General features: G+C 42.5%; 1 protein-coding gene across 4 annotated transcripts in view; it reads right to left on the bottom strand.

Moving 5' to 3' along the window:
- Positions 1–24,152, bottom strand: part of ccdc77 (coiled-coil domain containing 77) — a 58,515-nt gene that overhangs the window by 32,542 nt on the left and 1,821 nt on the right. For 3 of the 4 annotated variants that reach the window (XM_059977708.1, XM_059977710.1, XM_059977707.1), the window contains exons 3-5: positions 19,292–19,434; positions 18,921–19,017; positions 1,264–1,324 (exon numbers count right to left, since the gene is read on the bottom strand). In XM_059977708.1, coding sequence (XP_059833691.1) covers positions 1,264–1,324; positions 18,921–19,017; positions 19,292–19,434 — 301 coding nt within the window. The remainder of the gene's footprint in view (positions 1–1,263; positions 1,325–18,920; positions 19,018–19,291; positions 19,435–24,152) is intronic. The other variant, XM_059977711.1, reaches the window with a different exon arrangement.

Genomic DNA, 24,152 nt, shown 5'->3' with positions numbered 1-24,152 from the left:
CTTCTTCAAAATCCCAATCCGATATTCACTCCTTCCCCCTCCACCTATTGTAGCCTTATCCAATCCCTCAGACTGAGGACACAGTCGTATAATGTTAGATTATCACAATACTAACTATTGATCACCCAAATTAAATTCAATTTACAAGATCACAGTTGGGAAATTTAAATTCCATTAAATAAGTCTGGAATTAAAGGTGCTGGCATCAACAACAGACACACATTTAGAATGGCATAAAAACACAAGATTCTGCAGATGCTAAAAATCTGGAGCAACACACACAAATACTTGAGGAACTCAGCAGGCGAGGCAGGGGAAAGAATAGTTCACATTTCAAGCTGAGGGAACACATCGACTGCTTATTTCCCTCTGTAGATGCTGCCTGACCTGCTTTCATCCAGAACATTGCGTGCAACATAAAAGTGTTTAGTACACTGACATCCTGATACTTGAAATCCCCATCCTTACCTAGTCTGGCCTATAATCATGTTGTTGTGGGTTTTGGCCCAACTCTTCACTACCTGAAAACAATGGCTACTGTTTCAGAACCAAATGCCACCTTCACCTACTTTCAGTGAATGAAAATATACCACTGATCTCTCTCCATATATAAACACCTCTTCCCATTCCCGTCCTAACAAAACTGACCAAAGCCCCAATAGCAGGAACTTCAAAGTTTTTGCATAATGCAAACATATAAGAGGAGCTGTAGGTGAACCTGTATGCATTGTGCAGACAGTTTCTAGAATGTTTCTTGCATGTAACAGAATTCTAAGAATAAATGCAAGTTTGATGTATTGTCATAACATAATGTAAACATTTTCCTTTGGCGTTCACTTCCAGTTGAAATCTAAGACCATAAAACATGGCAGAATTGGGCTGTTTAGCTCATTTATTCTACTCTGCCATTTGATCATGACAGATTTATTTTTCCTCTTAACCCCAATTCTTCTGCCTTTTTCCCAGTTTCAATGCCCTTACTAATCAAGAACCTATCAAACTTCACTTCAAATATACCTAATGACTTGACCTCCATAGATTCACCACCCTCTGCCTAAAGAAATTCCTCATCTTTCCTCTGAAGGAACCACTTGTATTCTGAGGCCATTCCCTCTGGTCCTAGACTCCCACTATTAGAAACATCCTCTCAACGACCTCTCTATCTAGGCTTTTTAATATTATGTATATTTTTAACCAAGATCTTTGGTATGTTTGTCTTAATTGATTGTCTTGAACGATGTGGCATGAATAATTAACAGTTACCATCTTTTGAAGATTTAACGTCTGTGCGCCCATGTTTCTTTGTACACTGGGGGATAATAACCTGAAAAATAATTTTATACAGTTACTTTTTGGAAATGGGATTAGAACCCAGAAAATGTAGTACTGCCAATGTCATATATTGAACTATAGAAAATTCATGAAACAGCAGGCCATTCAGCCCACCATACAGGGTTAAAATTTGCTAACTGGTCTAAAACCTATTTTCCAGCACAAAATCTGTAACACTGCAGATCTTTAAGGGAAAACCCAAGTTTATTTTAAATGTTCTGAAGATTATCATCCCTACTATCATTTCAGACAAGATCCGAACTTAAACATTCTTCACATCGCCCCCCCCCCCACACAACTAACTGTAACTCAATAGTTAAATGAATACCATTTACAAGCACACCAGACAAATAATCTGGCATTTTCACTTCTCATCCCAAAATGGATTGATTTCAAAATGTACTGAAGCTCTAACAGATTGAACTTGACATGAAGCAGAAAATTTCAACTATAACAGGTTAATATAACTTTTCAAAGGATGTAAAGATGTATGTGCAGAAAAAAGTACCAAAGAAGATGATGCTATCACTTGAAATGGATAATCAGCAGATGGCAGGACAAACTTGGATGGTGACAAGTTTACAGCAATGAAGTGTAAACAGAACAGAGTACAATTAATGCATTATAAAAACACACTCATGGTGTATGGAGTGATCTTATGATTCACGCTCAAAGTAAGACCTCTAATTGTGCTTTCTAAATTCCATCCTTTTTTGACAATAGCTGGTTGTTTTGTCTATTGTAGATGTGCTCTGAACTCCTGTTTATTCTTAGGATGGAAACCAAAGGAGATAGTAAATGACTCTGGCAACAGTAACCAAGTGTCCAGAAGATTTAAGCTTATCCCAGATGAGTTTCCCAGCTAAAGATATGAGGAAGCAGCAACTGATTGTCAGACTTCAATGGACATGGGCAACAGGGAAAAAAATTTTAAAAAATGGTCCCTGCTGATATGACAAGTGTTGGGAATCTGCAAGATTAACACAATGAAAGATCTCAATATACTTAATAAGATAACATTCATTGTGAAGGATAATGCTAGAGAGGTGGAAATAGACAGGCTAGCTGATGAGCACATTATGGAGTGAAAGGCTTGGCTTCTGGTTAAATAGGACACTAAGTTATGAACAGAACATTTCAGCCTTGGGGGGTAGTCAAAGAAGTGAACAAAGCCCAATCACAAACAAGAGAAAATCTGCAGATAGTGGAAATTCAAGCAACACATATGCAAAATGCTGGAGGAACTCAGCAGGCCAGGCAGCATCTATGGAAAAGAGTATAGTCAGTATGAAGTCAGTAGTTTCGGAACCCTGTTTAACGGGAGGTTTTGGTAATTGCTGTATTATTGTCACATGAAGAAGGCAGAGCTTGGGAGGGTTAATGGCGCCTAACAGCAACTCCTTTGCTTACATCTTCGGAAACAGCTCTATTTCCATCTTTATTATCTCTATTTTTCCCTTTCAAGGTTCTTTTGAAGACCACTGACTATGGTTCTCTGCAGGAATGGGACCTGCTCTCGGGGTTTCGCAACTGGCCGTTGCTCAGTGCGCAAGGAGCTCAGACTAAGAGCTCCGCTCGCCTTCTGAGGACCGAGTTTTCATGGCTCTGGAGACGAGGGGATCGGAGGTCAGTGTCCTAGCAGAAGACCGGTGTGTCGTGGAAGATGGAAGAGCTAAGGCTGTGTGCCTGGCACAGAGCTTGGGAAAAGTGACACAATGGACTTTTAACATTGTAAACCTGAGAGTTGTTAGTTGTGTCTCCCCTTTCGGGGAGGGGGAGGGGGAGGGGGGAGGGGGAGGGGGAGAGGGAGAGATTATATATATGTCGAATGCTGGGCAGACAATGTAGTCTTTGAGGTTACTGCAAGTCTATGTCTTTGCTGTTGCCTTGCTCACGCATGAGTGCTCGGTGGCGGGTGTCAATGCTTTTTGTTATGGTGGAGTGAGGGGGAATTGTTTTCTGCTTCTTATGCGCAGATGGGAGGGGAGCTGGGGGGGACTTTTTGTCATGGATGGTTGTGAAGAAAAAACATTTGAGGATGTATATTGTATACATTTCTCTGACATTAAATGTACCTTTGAAACATGTATTGTGGTGCAAAGAAAAACTTATTTGCATGCCATTTCACAAACGAGAGTACGTGGAAGTAGTACTAAAAGAAAACAATAACAAAATACAGTGTTACAGTTAGAGAAAGTGCCATATTAGTAATACTTAAAGCCTCAGAATTTAGATTTAAAAAGCAGAATGATTACAGCAGAGATAATAAATAGATCTGCTGGGAGGAGCTAGAAAGGAGTTGCCATGCTTCAGTGCCATTGAGTCTTCTGAAGCTCGATCTTTATAAATAAAACCATAAGATATAGTACCAGAACTAGGCTATTTGGCCCATCGAGCCAGCTCTGTCATTCCATCACAGCTGATTTATTATCCCTCTCAACCCCATTCTCCTGCCTTTTTCCCATTATCTTTGATACCCTTTCTAATCAACCTCCGCTTTAAATATATCCAATGACTTGGCCCCCACAGCTGTCTGTGGCAAATACTTGTACCATATCACCACCCTCTGGCTAAAGAAATTCCCCCTTGCCTCTGTATAAAGGCGCGTCCTATTCTGAGGCTGTGCTCTCTGGCCCTAGATCTCCCAACCATAGGAAACGTCCTCTCCACATCAATTCTGTCTTTATATATTTGATAGGTTTCAATTAGACACCCCCTCCCCCCATAGTTCTAAACTTCAGTGAGTACAGAGATGTCAAATGCTCATGTTAACTCTTTCAATCCTGCAATCATTCTCAAAAACCTCCTCTGGATCTTCTCCAATGCCAGCATATCATTTCTTACATAAGGGACCCAAAACTATTTACTCCAAGTGCAGTCTGACCAATGCCTTAAAAGCCTCAGCATTACATCCTTCTTTTCACATTCTAGTCCTCTTGAAATGAATGCTAACATTATATTTGCCTTCCTTACCATCGACTCAACCTGTAATTTAACCTTTTGGGAATCCTGCACGAGGACTCCCAAATCCCTTTGCACCCGATTTCTGAAATTTTTCACCTGTTGAGAAAATAGTCTACACCTTTATTCTTTCTATCAAAATGCATGACCATATACTTCCTTACACTATATTCCATCTGCCACTTCTTTGCTCATTCTCCTAAACTGCCCAAGTCCTCTGCAGACTCTCTGCTTCCTCAACACTACCTGTCCCTCTACCCATCTTCATCCATCATCTAAAATCGATATATAACGTAAAAAGAAGCAGTCCTAACACCAACCCCTGCGGAACAACTAGCCACCGGCAGCCAACCAGAAAAGGTCCCCTTTATTCCCAATCTTCACCTCCTGCTAGTCAGCCAATCTTGTACCCTTTCTAGCATCTTTGCTGTAATACCATGGGATCTTATCTTGTTTAGCAGCCTCATGTGTGTCACCTTGTCAAGGGCCTTTTTGAACATCCAAGCAGGACAAATAAGGATAAGGACTGGGTCAGGATCAGTTGAGCCTGGGTCAGGAACAGGGCTTGGGTTAGCAATGAACATTAGTGTTAGAAATTGAGGTACCGGTCAAGATTTAGTGTGAGGGATTTGGATTACAGCTCTGATCAGAGACAGGGTTAGTATAATGGTTAGGAATTAGCCTGATGGTTACAAGTTGAGACAGGTGAGGAATAGGGTTTAGTGTCAGGGGTTTGCTTATTATGACTTGAGATTTGGGTCAGAAAGAGTGGGTGGTAGGTCCATCATTTTGCTGATAACCTGTGGTATCAGATCGTTTGATTACATCTTATTCTTTGCAACTTCACTGTTTTACAAATGTGAACCTATGTTACATTAATGACCATTCAAGAAAATGCTTAGTTTTTTTTGCAAACGTCCTCGAAACATCCCAAGTTTGGGAATGATTCCTTAGAATTGCCCAACTTTGCCTCACACACTCTCTCTCTCCTTACATCTCCTTCCTTGAGGTGGCTCTCCGCTTTGGTTGTTGGCCATGAGCTTGTGATTTTGTTTTGGGGATAGCTGTCCCCCTCCTCCTTGGGTCTCGATGAGGTCACATAGCCAGTTACAAAGCCATTGTGACATGGCTTGGTGTTGACAAGGTATCGATTGTTACCATTTTGTTTATACTCTCTTTGTGGTTACCTGGATCTACCAGACACATTCTGGTGCTCGTTACCCCATTAGACTCTACTGGGAGGCCAGCCAGCAAATCTGTGCGAGCATTTTGTTAATTCCTCAGTCTGCCCTGAATCTATCCCATGATTGCATCAGCGTTGTTTATACTGTAATGTGAGGAATTTATTCAACCAATATATGACATTCCATTTAAGCAGTTGGCTTACATCCTTCAAAAGCTCAGATCTCATGAATATGAAAAACATGGAAGTCAGGACCAGCATGAGATTCAGGCAGAGGCTGTGGTATCCAAGGATGTGGCACTCCAGGAGTCAGGAAGATGGAGTTTCTCAACATCCAGATGTAAAGTCACACTGCTTACACTGCAGTTGGTCAATAAGAAGGATGGTCGTCCACCATTGGCCAAGTCATGGCCTCTTAAGAACATAAATAGGAGCAAAAGGCCATTTGGCCCATCGAGCCTACTCCGCCGTTCAATAAGATCATGGCTGATCTGACCATGAATTCATCTCCACCTACCTGCATTTTCTCCATAACCCTTAATTCCCCTACTATGCAAAGATCTATGCAACCTTGTCTTAAATATATTTACTGAGACAGCCTCTGCTACTTCATTGGGCAGAAAATTCCAGATTCACCACTCTTTGGGAAAAACAGTTCCTCTTCATCTCCATCCTAAATTTACAACCCAAATCTTGAGGCTGTGTCCCCCAGTTCTAGTCTCACTTACCAGTGGAAACAACTTTCCTGCCTCTATCTTATCTATCCCTTTCATAATTTTATGTTTCTATAAGATCTCCTCGCATCGTTCTGGATTCCAATGAGTACAGTCCTAGGTGAATCAATTTCTCCTCATAGTCAAACCCCTTCATCTCTGGAATCAATCTGGTGAACCTCCAAAGCCAATACATCTCTCTTTAAGTAAGGAGGTCAGAACTGCATGCAGTATTCCAGATGCACCCTCACCAGTATTCTATACAGTTGCAGCATAATCCCCCTGCTCTTAAATTCAAACTCTCCAGCACTGAAGGCCAACATCCTATTTGCCTTATTAACAGCCTGCTGCACCTGCAAACCAACCTTTTGCAAATCATGTACAAACACCCAAGTCCTTCTGCAGAGGAGCATGCTGCAATCTTTTACCATTTAAATAATAATCTGATCTTCCATTTGTCCTTCCAAAGTGAATGACTGCATTTACCAACATTGTACTCCATCTGCCAGACCCTTGCCCACTCACTTAGCCTATCTATATCACTCTGCAGACGATCCATATCCCCTGCACAATTTGCTTTTCCACTCAATTTAGTGTCATCAGCAAATTTAAGATACACTACACTCAGTCCCTTCTTCCAGATCACTAATGTGTATCGTGAACAGTTGCCGGCCCAGCACCGACCCCTGTGGCACACCGCTCACCAATGATTGCCAGCCAGAGTAACACCCATATATCCCAACTCTCTGCTCTCTATTGGTTAACCAATTCTCTATCCATGTTAATGCATGACCCCCAACTCAATGCATCCATATCTTATGGATAAGTCTTTTATGTGGCACCTTAGCGAACGCCTTCTGGAAATCCAAGTAAGTAATATCCATCTGTTCTCCTCTATCCACTGTGCTCATTATATCCTCAAAGAACACCAGTACATTTGTCAAACATAACCTGCCTTTGCTGAATCCATGCTGCATCTGCCTGATGGATCCATTTCTTTCTAGATGCCTCGCTATAATTTCTTTAATAACTTCAAGCATTTTCCCAACTACAGATGTTAAACTAACTGGCCTACAGTTACCTGTCTTTTGACTACATTCTCTTTTCAACATGACATTCACCTTCTTCCAATCCGTCGGGACCTGCCCAGAGTCCAGAGAATTTTAGTAAATTATCACCCAAAGCCTCTACTATAACCTCTGCCATTTCTTTCAGTACCCTGGGATGCATTCCATCAGGACCCAGGAGAATTGTCTATTTTTAGGCTCAGAAGTTTGCTCAGCACTACCTCTTTAGTGACAGCTATTGTATCGAGGTCTTCACCTTCCATCACATCCGTATGATCTCTCTTCATGTTAGACGTGCCTCCACCATGAAAACCGACACAAAATAGTCATTCAAAACCTCAGCCATTTCCTCATTACCCGATATCAATTCCCCCTTCTTGTCCTCCAAAGGACCTACGTTCACTTTGTCCTCCCTTTTCCGATTTATATAATTATAAAAACCTTTACTACTAGTTTATTTTCATAATCTAGCTTCCCTTTCTTTATTGCTCACTTAGTGGTTCTTTGTTTCTTTTTAAAGTGTTCCCAATCTTCTAGTTTCCCACTATTCTTGGCGACTTTGCACACTAAAGCTTTCAGTTTGATACCTTCCTTTATTTCCTCAGTTATCCATGGCTCGCTCTCCCCACCCTTACTGTCCTTGCTTATAATTGGAATATACTTTTGTTAAGCACCATGGAAAAATGTCTTTGAAAGTCTTTCCCTCTTCCTTAACCATCCCACCATATAGCCTGTGTTCCCTGTATACCATATCCAATTCCTCCCTCATCCCATTGTAGTCTCTCGTTTAGGCATAATACATTGGTTTTAGATTGAACGATTGCACCCTCCATTTGTATGAAACTCCATCATAGTGTGATCACTCTTTCCAAGAGGATTCCGAATGACAAAATTGCTAATTTTACCTGTCTCATTGCACATGACCAGATCTAAGATAGCACGTTCCCTTGCAGGTTCAGTAACATGCTGTTCAAGAAAGCCATCAGTTTTGCACTCTACAAAGTCCTCCTCAAGACTGCCTTGATCACCTTGATCCACCCAATATATGTGTAAGTTAAAGTCCCCCATGATAACTGCTGTTCCATTCTTTACATGCCTCAGATATTTCTCGGTTTATTACCTGTGCCTCTGCAATGTTATTATTCAGTGGCCTATAGACCTCTCCCACCAGTGATTCCCCCTCCCCCTTTTTACTATTTCTAATCTCTACCCAGAAGGATTCAACATTCTGCTCTTCAGATTTTATATCATTTCTCACTATCACCCTGATCTCATCCTTAATTAAGAGCACTACCCCACCCTCCTTACCTTCCTACCTATCCTTCCATATTACCTGATATTCTTGGGATATTTAATTCTTAATCCTCTCCACTCTCCAACCATGTCTCTATAATGGCTACTAAATCATACCACAGATTTATGCCACAAGTTCACTGCCCTTGTTACGAATACTACAGGCATTCAGATAAAGCGCCCTTACACTCATTGTGCCTTGAAAATCTAGTAATGTTTGTAACTTTTCTGCATCTTACTTTTTTCCTTTTTAACTTTTGCTTTTACTTTATCTTTATCCACACTTTTCTCTTTTACTTTATCCATACTTCTCCAATCTGTTGAAGCTAACCCACCTGCTACAGTCGGCCCTCCTTATCCACAGGTTCCACTTGTGCAGATTGGGAAAACCCGTAAGTTCTCTCTCCAGCACTTGTTGTTTAAACATGTACTGACCTTTTTTTCTTGTCATTATTCCCGAAACAACATAGTATAACAACTATTTACATTGTATTAAGTACTATAAGTAATCTAGAGATGATTTAAAGTACAGGCAATCTTTAAGTCGGATTTGTACGCAAGTCAAAGAAGTCAAAACAGGTACATCAGTCAAACGTTTGTCTTAATATATAGTATATATTTTACCTTTCTATGCATATAAAACACTTAAGAAATGTATGTATTTCAGTAATTATTACTAAGCGTTGCCTAGTAATAATTGTAGCTTTCATCACGGCAGGGTCTATCTCATGCTCCATTATTCTCACTTTATCCTTTAAAATTGTTCCGATTCTTGACCAACTGTAGCCTAATGCTTTTCCAATGACCTATGGCGTTTCACCTCTTTCCAATTGCTTTATTATTTCCACTTTATTTTCAATCGTGATCATTTTCCGTCAAAGGAACAGAAACACCACAGATTCAGCAGCAGCCATGGGCTGCGGATCTGAGCTCCCCCGGGTCCTAAAGTCCACCCACATTGAGACAGGTCAAATAAGGTCTGGAGTTTCCCTGGGTCCTAAAGTTCACCCGCACTGAGACAGGTTAAATAAGGGACTTGAACATCTGCGCTTTTTGGTATCTGCGGGGAGTCCCAGAACCAATCCCCTGCAGATAGGAAGGCTGACTGAATTTAGTTTAGAGCTCTATCCACAACCCTAGTTATGCGATTCGCCAGGATCCAGGTCCCACTGTGGTTCAGGTGGAGCCTATCCCAATGGAACATCTCCCTCCTTCCACAATACTTGAGGCAGTTTCCCATGAATTCAAACTCACTTCTTCACCAATTCTTGTGCCACACACTTAACTCTCTAATCTTCTTAACCCTATGCTAATTTGCATGTGGCTCAGGTAGTAATCCAGAGATTACCACCTTTTTGGTTCTGCTTTTTAATTTACTCCCTAGCTATTCAAATTCCCTTAGCAGAACCCCTTTCCTCATTCTACCCATGTTATCGATACCCACATGGACCACGGCAATGAGATCTTTCCCCTCCCACTGCAAATTCTTCTGCAGGTCAGATGTCACGAACCTGGCAGGCAACACAGCCTTCGGGATGCTCTATCCTCATGACAGAGAAACTTATCTATTCCCCTGACTATACTATCCCCAATTATCACTACAGTGCTTTTCTCTCACCCTTCTTAAATGGCTCCCTGAACCACAGTGCCACAGTTAAGTTGCTCATCCTTCCTACAGCCCCCACTCTCATCCACACAGGGAGCAAGAATCTCAAACCTGATGGACAAGCTCAAGGGGTGAGGCCCCTCCAGCACTGTCTCTTGGATCTCATTACCTGCCTCATGCGTAGTCACAACCTCTTGTCCCTAACCACAAACCGAATTTGAGTCAGCTAATCTAATTGGTATGTGTCCAGGTAGCTCGCAACCTCCTGATGTGTTCCATCACGTCCACTGAGTGCTACGTTACCTAATGAAAATCCAGACAGCCCCAGAAGAGCAGTGGTTTGACACAGATCTCAAATCTCACTCAGATGCAGAGGGCAAGGATGTTTCTGCCACTACTCCCTGCCAGGCCAAGAAAACATGTCAAAGAGTAGCTACCACCTTTTGCAGGAGACTGTATTCAAATAACTCCCTCCTCCGACACCCTCTGCAATCAGTAATCAAGATTTCCCATCAATCGAGGAAGGGGGCAGCAAGAGAGATCCCTGGCCACCATGGCTTTCTTTCAATGTACTTCAGTGCATTTTAAATCCTGAAAGGCAGGCATCCAAAACCCACTGCAATGTCAGCTAACGAACGTCCTAAAGCTTTTGCTCATTAATGAATCACTCTACTAAATAATCCCTTGCACGCTTTCCAACCATGCTGGGTTAGCGTCGAGCTAGCAACTGTGCCCTGTAACAATAAGAAAGCCTGCTTAAAAAAAAACGCCGTCATGACAACGTCCCGATGACTCCACTCAGAGTTAAGGACTTTCTTCTTCTTCAAATAAATAATCCATATAGAAAAGATAGTTAAAGTATTTGCCCTTTTGGCAAAGGGATGAACTGATAAATGTTTGTTAGTGTTGTTTTGTCATTGTCATACTTACTGAGGTACAAAAGCTTCTGTTTTGTTTGCCATCCATATAGATTATTCCATGCAGAATAACACTGAGGCAGTAAAAGTTAAACAAAATGCAGAGTGTGTGCCAGGCACTGCAGGTCGATAAACAAAGTGCTAGAGCCATGACGAGGTAAACTAGGAGATCAAAATTAATCTTTTAGTGTATGAAAAGTTTATTCAATAGTCTGATAACAGCAAATTAAAAGCAGTCCTAGAGCCTGGTGATATGTGCCCTTAAGCTTTTATATGGGATGGGAGAATAGAAAATGATTGGGCTGCTTATGTTGGCTGCTTTCTTGAGGCACTGGGAAGTGTACACAAAGACAGTGAAAGGGAGGTTGGTTTGTGTGAAGGACTGGGCTATGTTCATAACTCTTTACAGTGCCAAGGTCTAGAGCAGAGCTATATTCCATACTGAGCATGATGCATCCATATAGAAGGTTTTCTATGGTGCATCTGTGACAATTGGTGAGTCACTAAGGATGCACTGAATTTTCTTAGCCTTGGGAAAAAGTAGAGGTACTAGGGCACTTTTTTGGCTGCAACATCAATGTGGACCAGCAGAAAGTGTTGGTCATCCTTACACCTAGGAACTTGAAGCTCTCAACTAGCTCAATTTTCTTTAATAAAACCATGGGGGGGATGTGGATAGGGTCCATTGTGCAAAACTTCATAATGAAACACATCTAAATCCAACAGGCAAGTGAGAGGGTATCGGAGGAGAAAGGTTTTCATCTGGAGGGTTGCAGCATTCTGGAACTTGTTGCCCAAGTAGGTGAGGGAGATGAGTACTGTCATGTTTATACAGTACCTAGAGCAGCTCCTGAATGGCCAAGTCACAGCAAGTCATAGACCAAGTGCTATTAAATGGGATTACTGTCATGGGCTACTTGATGCTTCACATGGACAAGGCTCATAAAATGTTTGTTTCTGTAGTGTTTGATTCTGCGATATGGCAAGCAATTTACTTTGAGGACAATTCATCATCCTCCCGTGTTCAAAGTTTAAAATTGGCTCTGATCAATGAAGCAGCAAATGCAGAAAAAAAACAAAAACTGCTGACAATACTTTGTCCTTTTCTGGTTCCCCAATTATATAAGGTTATGGAGGCTTTGGAGAGGGTACAGAAGAGATTCACCTGCATACTGTCTGCATTGTAGAGTAATAAAGGAAAGGTGGGTCACACTTATTATCTGGCTGTCAAAGGTGAAGGGGAGACCTGATAAAGGTTTATAAAATTATATGAGGCATAGATAATGTGCAGAGAGTCTCTTTAAAGGATACAAATGTCAAATATTAGAAGTCTCCCCACAGACCTGTGTTAGTCCCCGAACCAATCCAAATGCACCAGTGTTGTCCTATATTCCCACTCTCTCACCAAATGCTGTTTCAGACAACAAACCAGTCCTACTGTCCTGCACTCTCCCTGCAGTGAGATTAGTTTGTGGATCGACACAACATGAAGAGAGTGGATGTACTTGGGGGATTGACACAGGGCTGTGGGGAAAATGCAGGTGTTGAATTATTTTAGGGCTGACAATGCTGTGGGTGACATTGAAACACTTGGAGCAGCTGGATGGATTTGAAAATAGAGTGGCCACTGACACTACTTAGGAACCAAGAAAGGGCTGTGTTGACAGAGCTGGGCAGCATGATTAGCTTGGTAACAGACAAAGCTCTAGAGAGAGTATGGGGCAGTCAGATTACTTTGTGGAGAGTCAGGTCTATAAGGAGAGGGTGAGGAAAGGGGGATTAATTTTGGGTCCAACACAGGGTTGTGGAGAGAGAATGGGGGAATGGTATTGGTCTGAATACAATCAGAACATGGTGGGATTAGTTTGGGGACTGGCAGAGTGTTTTAGAAATAGAGCGGGGCACTGTCATAATTTAGACACCAACACAGCGCTGTAGGGAGAGAGCAGGGCAGTGGCATGTCACTGGGTTCTGAAACAGTGCTGCCTGGAAAGGGAAGGTCTGTGGTATTGGCTTGGGGACTGAAACAGAACTGTAGGTAGAGTGTGGGACAGTGGGATTAGTTCGACGACTGTAGGAAGCAATTTTTGGGCAGTGGGTTTAGTTTGCCATTGACAAGGGGTGGTGGGAATTATGTGCTTGGGCTTAGCTGGAACTCTTTGGATAATTTGAGGCTTTACTAACGCAAGCCTGAAAAGGGGACAGTGGTTTACTCTGGATCAGAAACTGAAGAAATAAACAATAAGTCTCTGGTGAGTGCATTAACAGCCATAGATTAGAGATTCAATAGTTTTAATGGGAAATCAGAAACATGATTTACCGATTTTCTCAGTCTGAAAAGGTGTTGAAAGTCAATTCCAAAAATAATTCTAAAATAGGAATTGGATAGCTCCCCAAGGATGAGGCTGAGACACAAAGGAACTTTGATTCCAAAGCATCAAGACAGGCATAAAGTTATGATGCAAGATATTTTAAGGATTCTAATTAAATTATAATTCGTTCTCAGGTGTGGTCAGATTCAGATTCATTTAATGTATACAAAGTAAAATGCAATGTTTGCACTAAAAACCAACACAACCTAAGGATGTGAAGGGGACATCCATACATCCCGGAGCCAAAATAGCATGCCCTCAGAACAAAATGGGCAACAAAAGCAAAACTAGCCCCTTTGCTGCCTCTCACCCACTCACACAAACAGGCCTCCATCCCAAGACAGTGTGCCTCCAGGCCTACAACAGATTCGCAGACCAAGGGACTATTGGACTTCCGCTGCTGGAGTCACCAACTTCAATCTTTGGACTTTTAACTTCAACTTTCAGCATCAACCCCAAGACTCGCCAACGATGGGACCCAAAACTCTGGACTCATCAACCTTAATTAAGGGTCACCGACCTTTGTGCCTCCTCCCTGCATGGATCTCCAACACAGAGACATGCCAACCTGTGGATGGCAGGGTCACCAGTCCTCGTCTCCTGCTGGTCTTCATCCAGAGCGCTTGTCTGCACTCTGGCCCGTCCACCAGCTCGCCCCACATCCCTGTCCCGAAGCCCTAACCTGGTCCCAAAACCATCCCTACGACCCTGAGCCACGACCTTAATGGAGACCGCAGCTCGGCACCACCTTGACAAGATGAATGCATCTCATTCTTTGAAACCCCGCTTCAATTCAGGTCCTGTCGTCCTGCCCCACCAAGAGGTAGAGCTTCATCTCCACCCCCAGGCAATGTGGTCCTCACTGCTGCCCTGTGGCCACAGGGAGCTGAAGACCTGTACAGTTACAGACAGACTTTCTTACACTAGTGTTCCAGACTTCTATATTACTTATTGTACCTGCATGCTATCAGTATGCTGTATGAATACATTCAAGAACATACAGGTACATACAAGATCACAGGATTACATATGGGTCTCTGTGTACATTTAGTAGTCTGCATTGTAAATAATGTGTTTTTTTTTCCATTCTAACTTTGCATTCTCACCTCACTTGCCATGTTTTTGGTCAGTCAATTAGCTTGACGATATACCTTGAGGGCATGTCTTTACCTTATTTTCAGACTTCAGGATATTTTCCATTTGATCAATATAATCTCTTCACACAGTTCTTCAAGGTTCAAGACAATTACCTTTAATTTCAGAACAGACCGAACTGAAATAACTGAACAATCCATTGAAACAGGGGTCACCAACGTTTTTTGCACCGCAGACTGGTTTACTATTGACAATATTCTTGCGGACCAGCCGACTGGGGGGGTGTATCCAGAGACACCGGCCACGTGACAGACGCACTGCCACCTGGCTGGTCGGAGGACACACCACATGCCAATCAACATTTGGTCCCTCCCAACTAATCAATGCACACCTAAACTATTGGTCACCTTAATTGGATTATCTCGCCCAGCCCCATGCTATAAAAGGTGAGACTTGTCCCTGGATTGGCCTCTCTTACAGACCATCTCATTGGAGGTAAGTGCATTGATTTTTCCATCACAACGGAGGGGGAGCATGTTAATCACGACTGGAATACAGCGATACTCAAAGGGGGTTCGTTTAGTCCAGTCTATTCCGCAATTTAGTTTTCGTGGCTATCAGCACTTGCTTCTGTCCTGCTTGTTTTTTTCTGCTCAAAAAACTCAATGCGTTTGTCTTTAGTGCAGGGTGCTTGGACTGAAGGTACCAAAGCAGTTTCATTGCCTCATGAGACAGCCTCTGGGCCCGAACTCCAGCTTCCCGCCCGCCGCCAGACGCTTTGGCCAGGTGCGGCTGGTTGTAAGTGGGGTGAAAGCAACCAACCGAGCAAGGAGTGCGATAGGGCACGCACCCACCCCCCTTGTAGGTAGGTAGGTAGGATCTATCGGCCAACAAAAGTTTGTCTCGAGGGATGACTTTCAGTAGATCGCAGCGAGGTAGCTGCTCTGCTACTTATGAAACCCTGAGCCCGAATTAGGTCGTCTGCGAATATTTTAGCACTGGGCTCCCCACGAACATTCAGTGTGCTAAACAGGTTTAGAGGCAGCGCCCATCAGTCCATGCTCCAGGCCAGTAGCATCAACACTTCTCGCCAGCCGCGCGGTTACCCGAGGCCAACCAGTGATCCTGGCGCGAGGATATCACTGCGTTTAGGAGACGGCGCTCAAGTTCAACAGGGAATGAGTAAAGGTGCATCTGACTCATATCGTTTCATATCGCCAAGTCATATCGTTTCCTCGCAGCCCGGAAGGACATGCTTTGCGGCCCGGTACTGGTCCGCAGCACGGTGGTTGGGAACCGCTGCGTTGAAAGATCTGCAGCCTCAGCTGTATGTGAAGCAAATGATGTTAGATGGAGCAAGTGGGCAAGGGGTTTGGGAAGTCCAAATGTTTGCACCTCTGCCAGACACCAGAAATTGTCAGCACCAACTTGAGTGCTACTTGTCTATTATGAGAAATCATGGAACCAGGATTCCCTCAGGTTCATAATGAAGTTACATTTATTTCAAAGAGACTGAGAAAACCTTGAGGCTTCTCCAGTCCTTCAGGGAATTGACAGAACTCACAGGGCTTGTATTGGGCCTGAGGTACCTGGCATGCTGCCACACTTGAGTTACTGATGACTATTATGCTTGATGTCTGTCTTCACCCAAGGAAGCAATAGCATTGTTCTTGGATACCAGTCATTGACATTAGATACAAATAACTGAGACCTCAGTACAAACTCTTGATGTTTGCCAACAGTTAACTATTAAATACTTCACTTACTAACTTGTCTTCTCTCCTAATGTCATCATCCTTCATGATCATAGCTACCATATACTCTTTGTCCATTTTACCCATCTTTCCAAAAGACCAAATTTCTAATTCAATTCCTAGCCATGGAACACTGTGTAGCCTCATCCCTGGAAATAGCTATTTATATCAACCCCCTTCTCCCCTCATTTTGCCATACTGGCCCATTTCAATGTGAATACCTCATTGATTTAAACAAAGGGTTTAATTTTGATGCCCATTTTCTCCATATTTTCTGCTGCATTATTTCCATGCCTATCATACTCTGTTTACTACGGTGAATAATTATCTCATCCTCTTTCTGAAATTTTCGGTAATTGTCGTTAGCATAAATTTGCATTTCACCATCATCCTCACTCTTTCTCCTACCACTAATTTCATTGAAAATCTCATAAGTAGCACTGGCTATTTGATTGCTTCCAGCCTAATTGAGATAAAGCTCATCTGACAGCACTCCCTTTAACCATGCAGGCCCCCACCCCAACCGCAGATGTAGAATACCAGTGCCAATTCCTCCCAAATCTAGATCTAGATTTTGAGCTACACTTCAGAACAGGTTACCAGTGCAAAACAGTTCAGTGTGGCTCACAATATCCAAGCTTTTTTATGTTTTATAACAACCAAAATCACAGATTTTCTTTTTTTCCCCATAGTAGGCATGTTTTTTAAATCAATTTAGTCCATATCAGCTCTAAGAGCTCTAGTTGATCCCACTCCTCCACTCTCCTCATGGCCTGCAAATCTATTTTGTTTTGACACGTAGAAGAAGAGTGGAATCATCCAAGTGGGAGGCTGTCGTAACAGCGTTTTTTAAGCAGGCTTTCTTGTTTTTACGAGGCCGAGTTGCTGGCTCGACGCTCAACCCAGCACGGATGGAAAGCGCGCAAGGGAGCCGGCTAGATTCAAACTCCGGAACCTTCACTCCGGTGCTGATGTTACTACACCACCAGTCAGCAAGACATGTAGTACCCTGATACTTTTGAATGGTACAATTGAGTCTTCCCTACAATAACCTTGCTCATTTTTCCTCATATCAGTTTTGTTGCCTATCTAGTCCATTCTGCTTCTCTTGCCCCTTCCTCAATGAGAGCTACAGTCGGCCCTCCTTATCTGTGAATTCCATATGCGCGGATTCAACCAACCGCGGATTGAGAAAACCCGGAAATTCTCACTCCAGCACTCGTTGTTTGAGCATGTACAGACTATTTTTTCTTGTCATTATTCCCTAAACAATACAGTATAACAACTATTTACAAACATGTACATAGCATTTACATTGTATTAGGTATTATAAGTAATTTAAAAATGACTTAAAAGTACAGGCAGTCCCCGGGTTATGAATGAGTTCCATTCTTGAGTCCGTCTTTAAATCAGATTTGAAGTCAGAACAGGTACATCCAGTATTATTTAGCGTCAGTTAGTCAAACGTTTTTCTTAGTATATAGTACATATTTTACCTTTCTATGCATATAAAACACTTAAGAAACAAACGTATTTCAATAATTTAACCACTGCGTTGTTTAGTAATAATTGTAGCTTTCATCGGGGCAGGGCCTTTCACATGCTCCATTAAAATCGTTCCAATTGTTGACCGACTGTAGCCTAACGCTTTTCCAATGACCGATGGCATTTCACTTCTTTCTGATCACTTTATTACTTCCACCTTATCTTCAATCGCGACTGTGATTATTTTCGTGAACATAAACACTGCGGATTCAGAGCTGCACCACCAGGTCCACCGCACGGAGACATGTTAAGTAAAGTCCGGGGTTCCGCTGGGTCCAAAACACCACCACACTGATACACGTTAAATAAGGGACTTGAGCATCCGCAAATTTTGGTATCCGCGGGGGGTCCCGGAACCAATCCCCCGCGGACAAGGAGAGCCAACTGTACTTCTCTTTATCTACTGTCTAGACCGTTCATGACTTCATGCATTTTTGTCAGAACAAGATTTGACAGCTATTTCAAGAATAACCCTAGCCTCTTCGATCTATCCAGAAAATTAAAGTCCCTCACCTGAGTAAATTAAAGTAAACATCACTGAAAAGTCAAATCAAAACAGAATGCTAAGAACACTCAGCAGCTGAAGCAAAAGGGGAAAAGGGGACACATGTCAGCATGGGAAGCTGGATTCAAGAGAACCCCTTGAAATTAAGACAGGAAGGTGACAGTAACTCAAATAACCACGTGTTGCAACAGTGGTGTGCAGTACAGCATGTCTGAAATCGCAACACGTCAAACCTTGAAGTGGATGGGCTACAGCAGAAGACCACGAACATACAGTCAGTGGCCTCGCTATTAGGTATGAGAGGTGCCTAATAAAGTGGCAACTGAGTGCAGCTATTGAACAACTGGGTGGTTGAAAGAGGGCCAACAGAAATGCAGCAGGAAACTTACAAAACAAACCCAATCCCTGAAACTGTGTCCTCATCTCCCTGTTCTCTAACTTTGAATTATTGATATTCTTATGGAACGGAGGAAATTGCATGGAAAAATAAAACAACAATCTAAGTTTTACAAATTTCTCCAAGAATAAAAATTAACAAACTGAATATCCTTTCACATGTTCTGAGTACCAATGTTACCTTGTGTGGAGGCTCTTTGTGAAAATAAGTGAGTGCTTCTTCTTCAGAACCCACCAGAGTTAAGAGATGTTGTATCTTCTTCCGATCTTCTAGCTCCCTGCAAAAGATTTTTTTCTATAAACTATCAGTATATCCACATGTGGAAATACTAGTTGAGTTCTTATTCCCTCAAAGACCTATTTCAAAGACCAAACTAAGACCAAAGAGGTATAGGCATGCATCAATTTACTTTCAGTATAGGACACAATGAGTGTTCTATTTGCTTCACAGCTCCTTGCTTAAGACTTGTTTCCACAGGAGAGACAGCAAACTACCATCAACAACATCACTTTTCAGGAGTTAGAACAATTCCCAGGAATTTTGTTCCCTACCTAATTTTTAGCCGATCATTTTCAGCATAAAGTCGCAGTGCATGCTCACGCTCCTGAAAGAGGTAAACCTGCATATCACTGAGTGCTTTTTGTAGCTCCTCGATCTCTTCTTCCCTCTGTCGAATCTCCCACTGGAGTTTGTGCTGAGGAGGAAAAGACGAGTCCAATATTGACAATGTAAATAATATTGTAGGCACAGCTTTGATAGTAGCTTTAATCTGATTCAGATGTATTTATCATGTGCAATTCAAAACATAGTGAAATGTGTCATATGCATTCGAAGTAAATTTATTATCGAAGTACATACTGTATATGGCACCATTTGGCATCCTGAGGTTTATTTACTGCCAATCTAATCTGAATGAGGTCTACAAGCAAGGAATTCCAGGATCCAATTACACAAGAAGGTATTGAGGCCAAAGTCTTGGAGCTTATTGATTAGTTTTGGGGGGATGATGGTATTGAATGCTGAGTTGCAGTCAATAAGAGTATCTTGATATATGCATCTTTGCTCTCTATGTTCCAGGATTGAGTGAGCAGCCAGTGAGATGGCATCTGCTGTGGACCTGTTGCTCCAGTAGGTAAACTGGATCCAAGTCACCTCTCAGCAGGAGCTGATTAAGTTTCATCACCAACCTCTCAAAACACTTCATCACTGTGGATTTAAGTGCAACTGGGTGATAATCATTGAAGAAAGTCACCACACTCTTCTTAGGCATTGGTATATTTGAAGCCTGCTTGAAGCAAGTGGGTACCACACACTACTGAAGTGAGAGATTAAACATATCAGTGAACACTCCAGCCAGTTGGTGAGCACAAGTCCTGAAGTTTACAAATTTACACATCTGCTCAGGTGATGGATCAGCACTGTCTCCATATTGAGCAATGTTTGGAGCAACAAGAGGACAGAATGAACATTAATGGGGAACTTCAGTGATTATCCCTAAGAAACATGTTGCAGCAGCACAATGACTGAGCAGTGCAAATACTGTAGATATAACCACCAGTTAGGTCTGCAAAGCTAACAGTGAGGGGTGGGGTGGGGGGGACATTGGCATATCAGTCTATTAAATTTAAAACGTTGGGGAGAGAAAATTCTACTTCAGATCCTTTCTAAATTTTGTCTGCCTGAAATTATGCCATAAATTTATAGGTAACTCTACTATGAGGAATAGTCTCCAAACTGCTGTACTATCTCTGCCCTTCAAGCCTTGTATATCTCTATCTGGTCCTCCCTTAAACTCCACCATGATAAGGAAACAATGCCACTTATCAAGCCTCTCCTCAAAACAGAAATGCTCCATCTCGGGTAACACAGTGAATCTCCTCCTGAATTCTCTTCTGTGCAATTACTTCCTTGCTTAAGGGTGGCAACCAGAATAGCACACAGTACCTAGCTGGTTTAGCCTATATTGAGATACATGATCATCTTTCTCTGATAAGTTAATCAAGGCCTTCTTCACCACATCTACCTGGGCTGCTACCTTCAGGGATCCTTGGATTCATGCATCTCTGTTGCTCAATACTCCCTGGTACCACTCACTCACTGCATACAAACTACCCTTGTTAGTTAGAAACATAGAAAACCTACAGCATGATACAGGCCCTTCGGCCCAAAAAGCTGTGCTGAACATGTCCTTACCTTAGAAATTACCTAGGGTTACCCATAGCCCTCTATTTTTCTGAGCTCCATGTACCTATCCAGGAGTCTTTTAAAAGACCCTATCATATCCGCCTCCACCACCATTGCCTGCAGCCCATTCCATGCACTCACCACTCTCTTACCCCTGACATCTCCTCTGTACCAACTTCCAAGCACCTTAAAACTGTGCCCTTTTGTGCTAGCCATTTCAGTCCTGGGAAACAGTCTCTGACTATTCACATGATCAATGCCTCTTGTCATCTTATACACCTCTATCAGATCACCTCTCATCCTCTGTTGCTCCAAGGAGAAAAGGCCGACTTCACTCAACCTATTCTCATAAGGCATGCTCCCCAATCCAGGCAACATCCTAGTAAATCTCCTCTGCACCCTTTCTATGGTTTCCACGTCCTTCCTGTAGTGAGGCGACCAGAACTGAGCACAGAACTCCAAGTGGGCTCTGACCAGAGTCCTATATAGCTGCAACATTACCTCCCTGCTCCTAAACTCAATCCACAATTGATGAAGGCCAATGCACTGTATGTTGTCTTAACCACAGAGTCACCTACGCAGCATCTTTGAGTGTCCTATGGACTCAGATCCCAAGATCCCTCTGATCCTCCACACTACTGAGTCTTATCATTCATACTATATTCTGTCATCATATTTGACCTACCAGAATGAACCACCTCACACTTATCTGGGTTGAACTCCATCTGCCACTTCTCAGCCCAGTCTTGCATCCTATCAATGTCCGACTGTAACCTCTGACAGGCCTCCACACTATCCACAACACCTCCAACCTTTGTGTCATCAGCAAATTTACTGACCCATCCCTCCACTTCCTCATCCCAGGTCATTTATAAAAATCACGAAGAGCAAGGGTCCTAGAACAGATCCCTGAGGCACTCCACTGGTCACCGACCTCCATGCAGAATATGACCCATCTACAACCACTCTTTGCCTTCTGTGGGCAAGCCAGTTCTGGATCCACAAAGCAATGTCCTCTTGGATCCCATGCCTCCTTACTTTCTCAATAAGCCTTGCATGGGGTACCTTGCCAAATGCCCTGCTGAAATCCATATACTGTCGTCCCTCGGTATCCACGGGGGATTGGATCCAGGACCCCCCCGTGGATACCAAAATCCGTGGATGCTCAAGTCCCTTATATTAAAGGGCGCAGCATTTGCACTTAGCCTACACACATCCTCCTGTACACTTTAAATCATCTCTAGATTACTTATAATACCAAATACAGTGTAAATGCTATGTAAATAGTTGTTATACTGTATTGTTTAGGGAATAATGACAAGAAAAAAGTCTGTACATGTTCAGTAATCATCAGCCGATGCTCCCCTGATCTTTAAGTTCTTGACGCTGTTGCACTTTACATAGCTAGCCAGCCATCCCTTACTAGCATTAAACTCCTTCCTCTTGCTCACAATACAAGTAGCTAACAAATGAGACACGAGGCAAACAATGCTCAAACAACGAGTGCTGGAGAGAGTCTTGGGATCTGTGAAATGGCGGGAGGCTACAGCAGGGTATGGCTACACATCACTTCATTCGCGTGGATTCAACGTAGTGCTCGGCATGTGGTAAATGCAAGTTTCTGGAATTTTTTTTTGAATATTTTCAATCCGTAGTTGGTTGAATCCGCGGATATGGAGGGCCAACTGGACACTATATTTACTGCTCTACCTTCAATGTGTTTAGTCACATCCTCAAAAAATTCAATCAAGCTTGTAAGGCATGACCTGCCTTTCACAAAGCCATGCTGACTATTCTTAATCATATGCCTCTCCAAATGTTCATAAATCTTGCCTCTCAGGATCTTCTCCATCAACTTAACAACCGCTGAAGTAAGCCTCACTGGTGTATAATTTCCTGGGTTATTTCTACTCCCTTTCTTGAATAATGGAACAACATCTGCAACCCTCCAATCCTTCGGAACCTCTCCCGTCCCTATTGATGATGCAAGGATCATCGCCAGAGGCTCAGCAACCTCGTCCCTCGCCTCCCACAATAGCTTGGGGTCTATTTCATCTGGTCTTGGTCACTTATCCAATTTGACACTTGCCAAAAACTGCAGCACATCCTCTTCCTTAATATCTACATGTTCAAGCTTTTCAGTCCACTGTAAGTCATCCCTACAATCACCAAGATCCTTTTCCCTACTGAATACTGAAGCTAACTGCTCATTAAGTACCTCTGTTATCTTTCCCACTGTCACACTTGATTGGTCCTATTGTCTCACATCTAATCCACTTGCTCTTCACATACTTGTAGAATGCTTTGGGGTTTTCCTTAATCCTGCCTGCCAAGGCCTTCTCATGGTCCCTTCTGGCTCTCCGAATTTCATTCTTAAACTCCTTCTAGCTAGCCTTATAATCTTCTAGATCTCTATCATTACCTAATGTTCTTTTTAACCTTTTGTAAGCTCTTCCTTTCTTCTTGACTAGATTTACAACAGTCTTTGTACACCACGGTTCCTGTACCCTACCATCCTTTCCATGTCTCATTGGAACGAACCTATGCAGAACCCCACCCAAATATCCACATTGCCACATTTTTTCCATACATTTCCCTGAGAACACCTGTTCCCAATTTATGTTTCTAAGCTCCTGCCTGATCCCCTTATTCCAATTAAACGCTTTCCTAACTTGTCTGTTCCTATCCCTCTCCAATGCTATGGTAAGGGAGATAGATCACTATCTCCAAAATGCTCTCCCACTGAGAGATCTGACACCTGACCAGGTTCATTTCCCAATACCAGATCAAGTACAGCCTCTCCTCTTGTAGGCTTATCTACATATTGTGTCAAGAAACCTTCCTGAATACACCTAACAAACTCCACCCCATCTAAACCTCTCACTCTAGGGACATACCAATCAACATTTGGGAAATTAAAATCTTCCACCACAACAACCCTGTTATTACACCTTTCCAGAATCTGTCTCCCTATCTGCTCCTCAATATCCCTGTTACCATTGGGTCCCTGTTACTATTGTATTCTCCAAAAACAAACCAGTTGACATCTACCAGAATAAAATTTCACCTGTCATTTCTCTGCCTAGTTTAACAATATCAATATCACCCTGTAGCCTATGAGTATTACCTTAACTACAATGCCAACTGATTTTATCTGCAAACTTACTAATTATTCCTCCTACATACATAGTCAATTTGTTCATGTCCATAGATGGCAAAGGGTCCCAG

Source organism: Hypanus sabinus, chromosome 8, assembly GCF_030144855.1.
Source record: "Hypanus sabinus isolate sHypSab1 chromosome 8, sHypSab1.hap1, whole genome shotgun sequence".
Classification (NCBI taxonomy): Eukaryota; Metazoa; Chordata; class Chondrichthyes; order Myliobatiformes; family Dasyatidae; genus Hypanus; species Hypanus sabinus.
This window is presented reverse-complemented; position numbering and strand designations above follow the sequence as displayed.